The sequence below is a fragment of the Poeciliopsis prolifica genome, unplaced genomic scaffold (assembly GCF_027474105.1).
Source record: "Poeciliopsis prolifica strain line A6 unplaced genomic scaffold, Auburn_PproV2 SCAFFOLD090, whole genome shotgun sequence".
NCBI classification, from domain to species: Eukaryota; Metazoa; Chordata; class Actinopteri; order Cyprinodontiformes; family Poeciliidae; genus Poeciliopsis; species Poeciliopsis prolifica.
Genome location: NW_026562465.1, coordinates 789,454 through 805,938, shown reverse-complemented (window position 1 = coordinate 805,938; position 16,485 = coordinate 789,454). Strand labels below are relative to the sequence as shown.

General features: G+C 37.8%; 1 protein-coding gene across 6 annotated transcripts in view; it reads right to left on the bottom strand.

The window, feature by feature from the left end:
* Positions 1-16,485, bottom strand: part of arhgef4 (Rho guanine nucleotide exchange factor (GEF) 4) — a 50,519-nt gene that overhangs the window by 12,319 nt on the left and 21,715 nt on the right. For 2 of the 6 annotated variants that reach the window (XM_055022761.1, XM_055022762.1), the window contains exons 3-6: positions 1,854-2,033; positions 1,475-1,675; positions 779-958; positions 419-651 (exon numbers count right to left, since the gene is read on the bottom strand). In XM_055022761.1, coding sequence (XP_054878736.1) covers positions 419-651; positions 779-958; positions 1,475-1,675; positions 1,854-2,033 — 794 coding nt within the window. Of the gene's footprint in view, positions 1-418; positions 652-778; positions 959-1,474; positions 1,676-1,853; positions 2,034-11,007; positions 12,096-16,485 lie in introns of those variants that run through there. The other 4 variants (XM_055022765.1, XM_055022763.1, XM_055022766.1 and 1 more) reach the window with 4 other exon arrangements.

The following is a 16,485-nucleotide window of genomic DNA, read 5'->3' as shown; positions in this document are numbered from 1 at the left end:
TCCAGATAGTATCAGTAAAATTATTCAGTTATTCCGGTTTTCGAAGAAAAATCTAAGTCAGCTAAAATCTATGTTGGTAGGTGAGAGCTGTACAAAAGACATGTCAAATATCAGCCCAATATAGTGCATCTCTAATGAATATCTCCCTCAAACACAAAAAAGTATTCTTCCATTGTATTCAAGTAATTTGGAGCAGGGAGATTTTTCCAAAGACATCTATGAAGCACTGTGGAACAGGTCATGTAAATAATTACTGTAAATATCAAGTGTAGCTATAGTCTATTTCAGTACAACATTAAGAAGCAAACGCCAATCTAAACTTAACTACAGGGTTTTTAGATTTTTCTGACGACACACAAAATTAATGTTTGTGATGTAGAATATTGCCTCATTTTAAACAGCAATTAAAGCCAGTCACCTGTGCTGAGGATTGGTGTATTTGAGGAGCTCAGCCAGCTGTAATGGATACTTGCAGATCTTCTGCACTGGAGTGAGTAGGAAGCCGTCTAAAGAAATATCAATCATCTCCTGCAGCAATCGACAGGCCTCAAAGAAATACACGTACTTGTTGACTTTCATCAGCTTGGAGAGTTGGATGCAGGCGTTGGGGTAATTATTACAATACTCTGAATAAATCTGGAAATCTGTTTGCTGGACATCAAGACATGAAGACAAATTGTTCAAAGTGAGAAAATCTTAAATAGGCTACATATCCTAATGGAAGAAGTAAAAAGAAATTTCAACCTGCTTTAAAAATAAATTAGAACATCCATCTTACATGTTCAAGAAAACAGCAGCCTATCTCACTAAGATGGGGCTGCCCCTTGTTGAATTCTTTCTCCAGGTCCTTCAGGAAGTTTCTCTGGAATCTGTATATCTCTTCAATGTTTCCATAGATGGTTCTAATCTGCTCTTCAGTAAACATGTCTGTCCTCCTATGGCACTGTTTGATGTAACCCTGATAAAAACAGAATAAGGATAAGAGATAGCTGGACTGGATTGAGCTATTCGCTCCAAAAATACAAAGTAAAAAACATAATCTGAGAACAGGAAGAAATAATTAAACCATGATAGAGCTCTAAATTTAAAACCCATTTGCTCTGTTGCTGAAACATACATTTGGCTTGGATTCTATTCCGATGGCACAGGAAGTTATGTCTATCCAAAGGAAGTACCATTTTAAAGCATTGGGTTTTATTTTATTCAGATTTTAACATGTTAAATTATCTCTTTTCACTCATGACAGAGCTTTGTACTATAAAATTAAAATAAATAAAAGCTCAGAAATAACATATGTAGAACACATTATATTACTTACTATGATTAATTCTTTTTCAAACCAAGGAGAAAAAAGATTTGAAATCAATAACCAACAATGTAATTTGCATAATTGTAGAAATTAATTATATAAAAAATTTTACTAAATGAAATTAAGGCAAATCCAAAAGTAATTAAAGTTGGTCTAGTTTCAGACCTCACAGATGTCTTTCAGGTGCTTGATGTAGTCTCGCTCTGTGATCATGATCTCATTGATAACGTTGGCTCTCATCTGTTCTTTGCAGAGTAACACAGGTCCTAATAACAAACTCAAATCTGCTCCATCCTCATCTCCACAATGGGACTCCTCCAGATGGGTTGAAAGTTGCTCCATAGGTTCATCCTGGTTCACGCGCAGCTGAAAAGAACATAGTTATAATTCTTAATGGGCAAAATGTATAACTTTCTTTATACATTTTTACTTGTATCAAACATGTTGAAAGAAGCAATTGATATATTGGTAATAAGCTGAGACTCCATATGTGTTGGTTTTAACAATCACAATGAGATGATACTGCAAGCAGAGATCCCCTCACCCGTACAAAGCTAGCAGGAAACCAGCCTTCACTGTCGATGATGCGGCCCCACCACCACTCCTTGTTTGTGGCATCAATCACTTCGATGGCATCACCAGCCTTGAAGCCAAGTTCCTGGATGTCCATGGTAACGTGGTCCCAAAGACCTTCAGCATACACTACACTGCCATCACTGATCAGCTGCGGATTCACAACAGAAACACTGTGATTATGTAGGAACTCATTCAATGAGACAAAATCACATGAAAACTATTTGGTTGAGACCAAGGATTAGGCGTGAAGCAAAAACAGTCCAGCAGGATCTCTCTTCTGACCAGTGACTCTGAACCAGCTTGCTGATGAAGTTAAGGGGTACTCCCCACCTGTGAAATTATAAGTTTGAGGAAACTTTCCTTGTCTCAGATATTACAGAATTATCATAATTATGAGGAATTTATACTTTATACTCAATTTATACTTTAGATTCAATTAAAAGTAGTAGTTCGGTGTCTCTCACATAATGTACATAGTACATTATGTGAGCAAGATATAAACAAGATATAAACTGTAACGTTTATGAAGAAAAAAAATTACATGTATTTGTTACAACTATCACTAGTGACATACAGATATAGTGACAGGGATTTTAATCAACTTACAATTAATTGTTGATCAATAGATTGGTAGATTTAAACTAATTTTAATCGATTGATAACGTGTCTTAGATCTTCTTCCAGTACTGTAATTTTAATACCATCCAGAAGATAGTTCCGCTGTTCGTCTTTAAGTGGAGCCAGTAGTAAGAGAAACAGATAGCAAAGGATGCATCTCTCAACAGGAAAGAGAAATGTGTCGAATTCTAGAGTGGTATGAAAAATGCTTATTAGGTTTTGTTAAGAACTATATTTATACTATATATATATATATATATATATATATATATATATATATATATATATATATAAGCACAAGAGGTTGTGCTAGACTTTTTTTTGACCAACAGCATTAAAACAAAATCCATCATTTTGTATTTTTACCCAACAAACTATAATCATATTAACATATGATGCTGGGATCAGACACAGATGACATCTGGAGTTGTCTTTGCAAATTAAAAAAATGTTTTATGTACCTTAATACAAAAACTGATCCTGTCACACTTGGTGCCTAATGCTTCTCAGCAGAACGAAAACAGTGCACTGCCTCAACAACAGCATGTCCAAGTAACACATGTAAAATAGTTGCATTCATACATGCATGCATACCTATAGGAAATATCAGTACCAAGGATCAAGGCACATGACAGACACAAAAACTAAGTTCTGAAGGAATGAATAAGCTACAATGAAGAATGAATTTATTATAATAATCAAAACAAATTGGGTGTGGTACCTGTGAACTATAATAGACATGAACAGTAAAATAAATATCCATTTATTTTCTTACACCTGACAGTCATGTCAGGTTAATTGACTTCCTCCCACAGTCCAGGTTAATTAGACAGTCAGGTCCAGAGTACCCAGAGAGAACCCACGCATGCACAGGAAGAACATGCAAATCCTTGGTACTGACATTTCCTTTAAGTATGCATGCATGTAAACAGAAAGACCCTGGGCCAGGAATCAAACCCAGGACCTTCTTGCTACAAGGCAACAGTCCTACCAACTGCGTCACTGTGCGGTTGGTTTATTTATTTATAAAAATAAATAAATAAACTACTACATTCAGTGTCTCTCACACATAGGCTATTCAGCCACGTTTTTTATGTGCTTTAATTAATATTCACCTTGTTGAACTGTGAATTCAGATCCCATCATGAATAAAGCAGATGAACTCATCCAACTTTTTCTCCATGGTTACAAAAACCACTAACTGTGCCCCCAATAACTTCAATAAAATTAAGCAACTCCATGTAAATTACAACTATGCCACCTGCTGGGGCCTGAATGCACAGTGCCTCAGAAATTCCTCTGAGATTTACACCTTGTGCACAATCCGGGCGTGCACTTTTACGAAGATTTTTTTTTTGTGTGGTTTTGCTTCCCCGAAATAGGCATCTACCATACTCCTCCTGAGTGCCGCTTTCCTTCAGGGCACAGGAAGGTAATGTCTTACAGCTCTATTTGTTTTTTATTTATTTTATGTACAGCACTTTGTATCAGCTGTGGTTGTTTTAAAGTGCTTTATAAATAAAGTTGGTATGGTAAATACTTTTTTACTAATTGATTTTTGTTTTTTTCTGTAATGAACTCTTTGCATAAAGTCTGTAATGTCTGCCCATGTGCACCAGTCAAGGGTGTGAATTATAACCTCTCAAATGATGGAGGGGCTTCAAACTTATCCATTTAAAAAATTGTCAAAAATGAAAAATATTCTGTTAATGTAACTCCTGATAAAGACGTACCCGGAACACCTCTTGTAGAGGTGTCCCACAGGGAGCAGAGCCAGGACACACTAAAGCAGGGATGTCAAAGTCAAATACTCCGAGGGCCAAAAAACAAATTTGCTACAGGCCGAGGGCCGGCTTGGGCCTACGTTTATTAAAATATATTGAAATGATAGCACAAAACCTGTTGAATCAAGACCTAACACAGTGTATATTATTTCATAATTAAATGAATAAAGCAATATTTTCTTATAGAACTGTCAGTAATTTTAAGTGAAATCATTCTTCAACAGGCAAACAGACAAAAACAAACTTCCTTCAAAGAAAACAACATGTCCTGTACATTAAAAGAATAAAGCAATATTTTGTTATGACTGTCAGTAACCTCGAGGGAAAACATTTTCAACAGGCAAACAGCAAAAAATGTAATTGTTTTGAAAACCTAAATATGTTTCTTAATATCAAGATGAATACATAAATTAAAGTGCATGCATTATAAACTGAAAACTCCTAGAGCAGCATTATTGCAAGCTTCTCAATATGAGAAGCTTGATAGTGCCTTCTGAGATTATATTCTTTCATTACAGCCAAACTCTCTCCACACAGGAGACACACAGGCAGTGATGGCATAGGTACTTTGAAAATGTAACTTTAATCAGATTACTGATTACTCCTTGAAAAAGTAACTTAGTTAGATTACTGACTTGGAAAGTAACTAAGTTACATTAAAAGTAACTATTTTAGTTACTATCAGCAGCTAACAACAACGCTCCACCCCCTGTGAACATCATATTGATCTTAATAGCAAGTTATTTTATAATAGTAACATCAACAATGTGTCTCCACTTAAATGGTTGAACTGAAGGGGTTTAATGGTTACCACAGTTCAAAAAACTTTAGTAATTTGTGCTTATTTTTGTGTTTCTATTGTCTGAAAAATTATAAATAGAACTGTACATCCTCCTATCCCTCTCATCCCCTTCCCCCCTTATATGCCATGACTTTATTCTCATTACGGTGGTCCATTCTATGTTTTGGAGAGGGGACCTAAGGATTTTTTTGGTGGAGGTGGGGAGTAATCAGGAGAGTATTTCAGTGGATCATTTGAAGCCAGCTCATGTATTATCAGGGGACCCAGTTGAGTTGGTTCAGCCACCTCGCCGTGGTGGTCCCCCAGTTTCTTTATCCACTCTTCCGAGTCCTTCGCTTACAACTGGTTTGTCTCCTTCAGGTGGACAGTTTGGTAGCAGTCTGGAGAGACTCTTTCACTTTCAACCCGTTCCTGTGAGGAGAAGCCATGGTGACCACCTTATTAAACTCCCTAGTCATTACTGTTAGGTTTTTCAATTGTTTTGTTTGGCGCTGGTTTTCCTTTGTGTGTGGTTTGTTTCATGTATTTGTGATGTTGTTCCACATATTATGTGTGTTTGTATTTGTGACATTTTGTGTGTTCAGGAGAGGCGTGTGTGGCGGATATAATGTCTATATTTCACAGCCGAATGTATGCTTTTATTGTGAAGGGGAGAAGGTGAGGTGAGAAGACACCAATGGTTGTCCTACATTTTAGTTTTGGTTTTAATTGGAAGACATTGAGAATAAAAAAAGACTCAATTTTTCTTTTTTGTCTTTTTCTGCCTACTTCCAGTCTCTTCTTTCTGCAGTCAAGTTGCACACACAGCTGCTGTGTTCATAAATAAACAATCCCTCTATCCATAGTCCCCACAAGTTTGGGAACCATGGATAGATGACACAAGAATTATTGTGTCATCTTACGATGGTCAGTCTGCCTTCTGCTCCCTCACTCACACCGAGCAAGAACGCACGCTATGCATACCCTCATGTGAAATGCATAGTTTATTAGCTAAGTTTGTTTTGCTAGTTTGATAGTAAGAACTACAGTACATACAACAGTAACTATTTGTCGCAGGTGGGTAGAGTACTCAAGCATTTGTAATGCACTTCTATTGGTTATCTTAGGTTCAATGGGAACGAGGTGAGCTCTGGCTTGTTTTATTGCTGTCATAGTGACGCGCCTGTCAAGTTGGCTGTAAGTTACAAAGTTCACGGAAGTGTGACGTCACACGAGAACTCTGTATTGGATAAAATTTAAATCAAGTTAGAATTTGTCTAATTCTTGTTTTCTTTATTTCATTGCAGTTTTTGAGAACTATTTAAGTTTTATGTTTGGATAAGTGAATTTAAATCGCTGACCAGAATTGTGTACCTTACAATTGCTTGTGCTGTGTCAGACCTTAAAAACCTTGATTTTATCTCATTATGGTGACATGACATGATAAAAAATCAATGGGCAATGGAAACAAAACTTTAGACAGGATAACATTGATGGGAGGAAGAAGTATGAAAGAAAAATTAAGTAAATGGAAAAAGAAGATGATGTTGGTGATGAAAGTCCTGCAGTCACCAAATCTCAAATTGTCTATGCACACCTAACAGAGTTATTGCAGGCTTAACAAACAAGCCAACCTTTCTTTCTGCAAATACACAGCTCCTAATGATGGTGCAGATCAGAACTTCAGCTCTTTCAGGACTGAAAAGACACACTGTAAATGTTTCTCACGCTACCAGTCTTATTATTTTCCATATGATCTAATTTTCAGCTACACTTGTGTCTCATGCCAATGAGAAAAACAGGCCATGTGGCTGTTGCTAAGCAACATACACACCATCTAGACACTAAAACCTTGTCAAAAAATTTCCAGTATCATTACATGACATCACAGTCTCTATGGTAGACATTATGCTGCTAGGCTAAACAGCTGCACAATCAAGGCTTGTGCAAAGAAAACACATTATGTCAGTGTTTATTGCATTAAAATACACACTCCCAAACACGCGCACACACACACAACTGCTCTACCGCCATTACCCCCATTATCTGACATATGGAGCCAACAGAAGCAGCAATGGGTCTTTTCTAGCACACATTATTTATGGGACACATAATTTAAAATATCCATTTCATTGAAAAAAAACACAGCAAAAATAACAAAAAACAAAGAATCAATATATTTTTGCAGCCTGATGCTCAGCCATCCATTTTCAGTTTATTCTGTATTATTTTCATAAGGCCATTATTGTATTCAATTATAGATGAACATCTGGCATAGATAAGTATTTGAAATGCTTTATACTGTTTTGCACATTCTGCTGTTCAGTATTTACTTGACTTGAACCTACTAGATCACGGTCTCACACTCCAACTCAATGTTGGGAGCCATTTCATGAACACAACATGGAGGGATGAGGCATATGATGAACAAAACTTCTTTAGGAAATGTGTCTCTAAAAACATTAGCTGTTTTAAACAGAGCAGTGAATGAAAAGTGTGAAGCAACTGAGTTAAGGTTCAAGACTTCATACAAGAGTAATTTTATGTTATGTACATTTAAAATATTTCTTAAATCTTTGTGTTTGGGTTATATATAAGGTGCAATTTTGCCTTACTAATCAAAATTGATACACATGGCGTGCTGTGGTGGCGCAGGGGGTTAGCAGGCCCCATGTTTGGAGGCCTTAGTCCTCGACGCGGATGTCGCGGGTTTGACTCCAGTTCCTGGCGACCTTTGCCGCATGTCTTCCCCCCTCTCCTTGCCCTCTTTCCTGTCTGCCTACTGTCAAAAATACGAGCCACGAGTGCCGCAAAAACTCTTCGGAGAAAAAAATGGAAAGAAAAAATTAATAATTGATATACATTCTGCAAAAATGTATTGGTGCTTTAAAAGTAAGCAAAGTTGTGCAATGTTATCAACAGTTTCTCAGACTTTAGGTACTGGGCAATGTCAAAGTCATATAAAGGAAAAGACAGTTCATAAATATAAATTTAAAAATAGTCTGTACTTACATATCAATTTATTAATTTATGGGTTTCTTTCAGTCTATTCACATTAAATTAACACAAGCTAGTTGGATCAAATTAGTTCAATAGGTGTTGTGAGCTTAACTGAGTGGACTGAATTCACTTTGTGAGGCCATTTGAAATTAGCACCAGTGAAATGCAAATGAAACCAAATCTGTGAACAACATGTATTCATCTTTTTATTCGGTGAAAGTCCTGGTGGGAAAATTGTAGATTGGCTTGAAAAAGATCTCACTAAATAGGTTAAAATTCACAAGCAATATAAACAGAGAATAAAATTATTTACCAGCCTGGAAAAATTAATTGTGTTGTTGAAAATTTCCAAAAGTCCAGTGAGAACAAAATTATTCATTTGTTGGGGCTGATTAAAATAATTGTGTTTTATTACCTTAATTATTTCAACACGGCTTTGACATAAGCTACAGTAACCTTGCTTGACTGTAGGGCTACTTGACTGCTACAAGACTGGCATTTGTAAACCAGTATTCCTGTTCCACTGATTGACTATGCTCCCAATAGTGGAGCCCAGGAAGACTGTGAATGTTAGCTTTTGCAATAGTGTTATGACAGCTTCCACTGTGCACTTGAATACAAATGAAGTTATATTTACAATTTCAACAATTTAAATAGGCAGTTCTGAAGGGGGTCTCAAGTATTCATATGTCTCAGCTATTTGAGGGCAGCTGTGGTCACGAGCCACCTCAGGTACTGGGTGTCCACAATATGGTGATTTTTTTTCCCAACCTGAAGAAAGTCACACAGTAATTAAGTAGCAACTGCTGTTTAAATTAAGTTAATCTCATTCCCTCTTTGGTTCAGCTATTTTTACCAAAATACTTTTCAATATAATTGTTATTCAATCAAGCTCCAGTTTAAAAAATATGTCCTGTCAAATGTCAAAACATTGAGACATGACAGAAAGAGAAGCAGAAAAAAAAACACAATCATAAGAAGCATAAAGAGGGAGGGCAGTTATTTCCCCAAATAACTCTCTTTAAAAGATGAGAAGCCAACAGTAGTACTTTCACTATACAATAGTCACCTAAGAGCCAATGACCAGCAATAACCAATTGAACACCACCACTATGCTTCAACATATTTGAATGTAAAATATGAAAAATGGAAGAAAACAGGGTGAAATTTAAATTTTCTTTCAAATTGTGAAACTAGCACAGGTTGAGACTTTTTCACAAAGGTTCCTTTCAGATTATTTTTTCATTCTGTGATCTACACATATTCTTTACATCCTATCAACTGAATAGTGGGTGAAGTCACTTCACCATATCTGGTCTGGAAAATGTAGGTGTTTTTCCAATGGCAAGTCAGACACTAACTGGTAAGTGTGTGGTTCTGTTCTACTCCAGAACCATTATAAGGTCTGTTACTCACTATTGTGGGGAGACAATGAGCATGCAGCAACAATACTCTGCTGATGTTATCATCCACACTCAGCAATGGAGAAGCTCAACGTTGTGGTTCTGATGAACTCAAATAAACCCAGATTTCATTTTGTTTTATAGAAATTAATTGCTGACCCAAACATAATAATGAAGATTCAGATCAGCTGATTATTTCGCTATGCATAGAATTGTAATTATATTCTCACACTTTATTTTTGTGCAGCCTTCAGGATTTAGGTAGTGAAGTTAAAAAATGTAAACCAATAGCTACATATGAAATTTATTTATTTAATCCAGAGGGAAAGTAAAATTCACATCTCAAGGTAATATTATGAAATTCCGCTACTTCACACCGTCAGAGCAAACCTGCAGCTCTGACAGAAAATTACCACAGCTGTTTTTGTTTCTCTCTGTTTTTGTTTTTGCCCATGCTTCAGAGACACAAGCAGCTTGCTATGATGTTAAACCATGGTCATTCTGCTGCAAGATTTAACAGATGTTCCAGGACTGCTTATGATAATATTCCTAATTACACTCCTTCATACTGAGCAGACAGTCTGTGTTTTACAGCTAAACTATAATCTTTAGAGTTTGCCATGAGGTAATCATGTGCCAATCCATGAATGTCGTCAGCTGTCAATCAAATCGCTTCAGTGCAGCACTTGGCATGGTTCTGCTGGTACTATCTCTGAATTAGGTACAAAAATCTGAGAATAGCCAGGCAGAACTGCACTGGATCTGCTAATGGAAATGAATCTGATCAGGGCAGACCAGGACCATATATGTTAGAGGCGATCTAGTGGAAAAGTGCCTTCAGTTGCTCAGCAACTAAGGTCTGAGCAACTTGCACAACTTTACTTATATTTAAATCACAACAATAAGGACAGAGAGCTCACAGTTCAGGTTAATGCTGCAGTTTGCAAGTCAGGCCCCTTTGGTTCATCAACCAAAGCTCCATGATCTGAAAGCACAACAATTGATCTCAGTGGATCCATTTATGTGATATAAAAGTATGCAGTAAAGTTGTATGTTTTTATGACATTTAATGAGGAATTATGTTGTTGGATAATTATTTTCTGAAATGTGCTTTTGACCAGAAAAAAAATCCTGCTGGTCTTCTGTGCAACAATGCTTCAAAGCAAGACAAAATTGCTTAATAGTAACTATTGTTTGAGAATTTTATTTTGTTAATGAACTGAATATCTGCAAACTTTCCAGGAACTGTAAGTACATGCAAAATGTATGTTTTATAGATTATTGGTTCAGTACCTCAACCTCATCTTATGGAGGTGTAAGTTTTTGTACTGTTTCAATAGAGCTGTAAGACAGAATATAAAAATACAATAAGCTAATACAAAAAACAACTCAGATGCGACGAAAACACACTGCATCATCATCACCAACATCATCGTAATCACTGAAGATTTGAGACAGCGAACCAACAGGCTGAAATTATTACCAGAATCTAGTTATTTTGGATAATACATATGAAAAATCATCATGCATTCTTACTCTACATGATCTTCAATTCCTCCAGTTGCACCTGTATTTTGTTGGGATGATGGACACCACAGGACACCCACATCGATCCAAGCAAGTGTTCTCATGATAAGATGGTTCTTCTTGTGTCTCTGTTTATCCGCTCGCCTCCTCACCCATCTAGGTGGAATAGTCTATGTGTCTCTGTCTGAGCATGTGTTTCAGAGAGAGAAAGTGGATAGGTGTGTGTGCAGTCTACTGGAAGGCGAGAAGGAACATGAGCACTACATTGATAATAATAAGCAACATCATGATGACAAACACAACCACCTTTTGGGTATCTGGGGGTAGGTTACAGCGCAGAAGGGTGTTAAAGAATCCCATCTTCTGCCTGTTCCACCTTCCAGAGCCATTGCCACGAGCCATCAGTCCCCTGGTTTCCTCTTCTTCCTCCTCCTCAGCACCTGTTCCCTGTCGCCTTTCTCTGAGCACTGAGCCTCCACACCACACCGCGTCAGCTTGTCCCACTCCTTGAATACCTCTGTCGTCTTCTAAAACAGATAGCCACCTCCGCTCGGCTCCAACAGTCACCTCCCCTGCTTCTCCTGCCACTTTGCCGATGCTCAGTGTTGCCCGGCCTGCCAGTGGAAGTTATGTGCCTATCTAGATCTGTGTGTGAATCTGCAAAGCTATTTATGTGTGTTCAGCACCATTCGTTCCTTTAATGATTCTTTCTTCTTTCAGGGCTCAGGAAGCTCTCTGTTTTCTTCACTCTGCAGCCAGTTTAGGATTTCTTGTCCTTTGAGCTCCTCGTCTCAATCTCCCTTTGGTCAGGATGTAAGGAGGAAAACTGGGGGATGGGATACTCCTTCTCCTCGATACATGATCATTCCTCCCGGTTTCTGTTCTCTTCTTTATCGTAGTCAGTGTCAGTCCAATGCATTTCTAGCACATTCTTCTTCCTACTAATGCTCTAGCCTTGCTGAACATTTTTTCTCTCTGAAGCTTTTTCCTCTCTCTCAATCTCAGTACCTTCTTTCTATGTTATGAGCTCACTCTAAAATGGAGCTCAGTGCTGCGTGAATCTGTGCTACCTCAGCCATCCATTTGACAACCAGAATCGGGAGTCTTTTTTTCCTCCTTTTTAACTGTGCCCACCCCTGCATCACTGGCAGCCAATCAGAATGTGCAGTGTCAGCACATCCTGGATACTGGACTGGTTGAGACAAGGGCATAACAACCCATGGGAGGGATTCAAGCAGAGTGGGGGTAGGGTAAGGAGCTGACAGGAAGAGGGGCCATACAGGATAAAAAACTGATCTATAACAAAAGTGTGTGGTGTTTTGTAACTGCATAGTTGCTGGGAATATAATACTCAGTGTTAGCAATTATCTCATGTATAACATAATGAAAAGATTAAGCTGTTAACACATAAGTTTTTAGGTCTAAACCACATTTTTAAAATGAACTTGCCTATTTGAGGTCTAAATCAAAGTGCAAGGAAAAACATAGCCTTCTTTTTGTGAGAAAAATCTAGCTATCTGTGAAGTGACAGCAGTGACATTACACAATTCAGAATATGATGAATTTGAGTGAGCAGTCAGTTGTGATGTTTCAACCACAGCTATTAATGGAAATTTTGCACGAACTTGCAAGTTTCACCAGTTATCAAAAGTTTTCCGCAAATCTGACCAATTATCTTAATGTTTTCTGCATTTTCTTCAGTTTTGACTGAACATTCTTTGCAACTCAGCAGAATTTTGATCATCCTGTTAGGCCTTTTCTAATTTAACATCTTGTTTCACGTCTCTTGAAAGCCAAGCTCACAAGTGACATTAAACTTTAACACTTTGCTTTTTTTTCTGTTTTGCATATAACAAATTGATATGTGTCATTATGGATTATGAGTTTTCCTCTCTCTTTGCTCCTCTTCTATCTGCTTACATGCACACGCTGCAGCTTACAAAACCATGTATATGTGTGACTGCCGCCAGTCATATATAAACAGACTGAAACCGATTAGAATACTGTTGGAGAGTACAGGTTGCAGAGAATAATAAAAAGGTGAGCTAAGTGCTGGATGGTGAATGTAACACTGTATCTGTTACATTTCTACGACATGTATGGCTTTTCACATTTGATAATTTTTTGGCATCAAAGTCTATTCTTATAAAACCAAATCTCAATATTTCTTTTTTATTAATTTGACTGAGGGGTTCTGGTCGGGTCCTGAAACTGGTTAATGAATGTGGGTGGTGCACAGAAACAAAAATGAATGCACTTCAGCAGTGCTGTAGAATTTGTTACAGTCATGGGTGTCACAAACACAGGTAATAGCTTGGGACATGTTCTGCGTAAAGTTGGGCTATATTACATCATTCAATATAATACCAATTTAAAAAAATTGACTGGGAATTTTCTTTTTTTGTTGTCATATGCTAATTTTATGGCATAAATATGTCACCCCATCATTCTCAATACATGAGAATCCGTTCAAAGTCATTTTTGACTGAGGGAAGGCAAATTCATTTACTTTGCTCAACTGTTTTTTTTTATTTTTATTCTTGCCAAGTACTGTCCTTGAGGGGCACAAACAGGCAGGCCCGGCAGCACGGAGTCAGCCTTGCCCCCGTGGACTGGAAGCTGTTTGTTGTTTTTTCCTCAGAATGAACAACTCTCTGTTATTCCTATATCAATTTGATACAGTAGGGGGGTGTGCCTTTTTTCAGGCGATACATCTGTTTAATCATTGTTAACAAGTAGTGACCTGTTTTTCTGAGCCGCCTTTAAACACAACATGAATGTTAAGATGCTTGCACTGGGTTTAGGCCTGCACGGCAGCAAAAGAGACTTGCTGCTGCTGCGCTGAGGTACTCAGGTGTGTGTTAGAATCGTAGCAGCAAACCAGCAAAATGTGAAGAACTTTGCACAATTTTTTTTCCCCCAGACTAACCAACTGAGTTCAGTAATGCTATTGGATATAGGTAATGTTAGCTAAAAGATGACAAGCTAATATCAATATAGCACCTTAAACCTGTTAACAAGTCGTTTAGAGGCTACTTGTGTTGTTGTCTATCTTCAAAAGTGGGTAGTATTTGTTAACTTTTTTTTGGAAAAAAGGTACTTATGTGAGTAGTTTTACCTTTTTCTTTTAGTTGAGTAATATTATTGCTATGTAAATTAATTTTGCTCTCCCCGCAAAAAATAAGTCGATGCTCCATGTTAAACTCGTCTGGAGCCAGGGCAGCAAAAAGGAGGAAATTCACACAGATTTAAAATAAATAAGTAAATAAATTAATTAATTGAAAGAAAAAAAAATGAAATAAAGGGCACTTGGGGCATCAAACATAAAAGGGGCATGGGTTCAAGTTCCCTCCATCCACCCCTTCTGCCCTCCTCTGCACATGCCTGACTGGGGGGCTCCAGGTAGATTTCAGCACAGAGATGCACATCATATGGTATCACATTGCATCACATCAACTTGGTTTTGTTACCTTGCCAGCCCAAGGTAACATGTGGCCTTAGGCAGAATCTAGATTTAGCCCTCCCTTTTACAAAGAACATCAGCACCACTAACAGTGTTTAAATATGGAATTAAATGATTGAAATCATTTAATTCACTACATGTTTATGTCTGTTTGTGTAAGGTAGAGATGGCCCGCCACATGAAAACAGGTCTATTTATGAAAATGGGTCCATGTTAACCATTTAGACTACCAACATAGAAAAGACACAATCAAAAGTGTCAGATAATTTTATTACCCCTTGAAAATAACTCAGAAACCCAAATAGTTTGGATGTATTTTTTCTTTTTTTCCTTCTTAAGGGAAGATTTTCTTTCCGAAAGGCAGCAGCAATAACATGAGCTGCAGTTGGCGCACCTCGGACACAGGCATAAAGAAACATTGCTTCTATGTTCAGTTGGACGAAGGACAAAGGTCCAGCAGCAGCGGCCTGGTTCTCCGGGTGAGGCAGAGGTTGTTAGGTATAATGCTGATTAGTTTCACCTTTTTTAATTATCTTCATTATCTGCATTAATCAGTTTGATTTAAAAGATTTTAGAAGAGAGAGACGGCTCTCAGCTGCATAGGGAGTCACCCTGAACCTGCTCAACTTTTAAACACACAGAAACTTTTTCAAATGTCCCACCTTTCTTTTTTTAGTCTAATTTAACAGAAAAAAAACTTTTATTCTTAAAGTTGGTGCTGTAATTAACTGTTTGAGTATGAATAAACATTTCCAAAGGAAAAAAGTGCAACAACCACACCATATGTGAGGTAGAAACACAAAATGGAAGAGGGAAAGCAACGTCTCCACACTTTTTTCTTCTTTTTCTGCTTAATTCCCTTCTTTGGTGGTTCAGCTGAATGGAGTTATCTCTACTCATGGCGGAACTTTGTTTTAATTCGCATGGCAGCCTTGTAGCCAATCACATGCGAGGATATGAGATCATACCATTATGTGAAAACAGAGAGGGAGACAGACACAAGTCAGTTGAGTGTATTTTCTCAGTAAGCAGTTAGTGGTGAAGAGGAGAGTGTCTTTACGGCTCAGTAAACAGTTTGAGTATCAATAAACAGTTATTGTTTATTGATACCGGGAAAACCGTGGGTAGTTTTCAGATAGTTACTTACAAATGTTCAAGTAACAATGATCTTACAGTCCAATAGTGGGAGAGCTCTTGTCTAAACGCTGTTACAAAATAAAATTTGTGGATAAGGTTTAGCATAACTCTAGCAACACTCTAAGTAGGAGACACATATACACACCTAATTTAAGAATTAGGCATCTCTCAGTAAACATGAGACTTCTCTGGGTTTTTTCACAGAGGAACTTGCAGAAAGGACTTAATTCAGCATAATAGCTATCTGACTTTCTGTAATAAAAAACTCAGGATATGCATATAGTTAATCAATAACTGTCATGATTTCAGCCCTTCAGCTCCACCTTGACTGTGTTGATTACTCATTATCCTCTCCTGCACTGTGCTGCTCCATATTTAAACAGCTACTCATCATTAGTTCAGTGCCAGATCGTCTGTTACACCAGTCACAGCTTTTGAGCCTTGTTTTCTGTTCTAAAGATTTTTCTGGTTTACTGATCCTGCCTGTTTTTTGACCACATATTTTTGCCTGGTCTTTCTACTGTAGAGAGTTCTGACCTGAACCCTGCCTGTCTCTGACCCTGCCTCTAGTTTTCTGATTACTGAAACCCTCCCGTGCATGACCCCGGATCGTTTCAACGACTCAGCCTCTGGTTGGTGGATTTTGTCCCCATCGTCTGTTGGTCCCCTGAGCCCCCAAGGCCTCCCATGGACATTATCACAGGGGCCATGTTTCATTGGCTGATGACCTTTCTACGTAGCAGTGCGGCTACCACGTGCGTGACTATCTCACAAACACAAGTTAATTTACATGCCTTAGTAAACACAAACTAACGTAGCGTCAGGCTACATTGCAGACCATCAGAAAGTTTTCACATCCACAATCGAAACAATGGTTCTCCATTGCC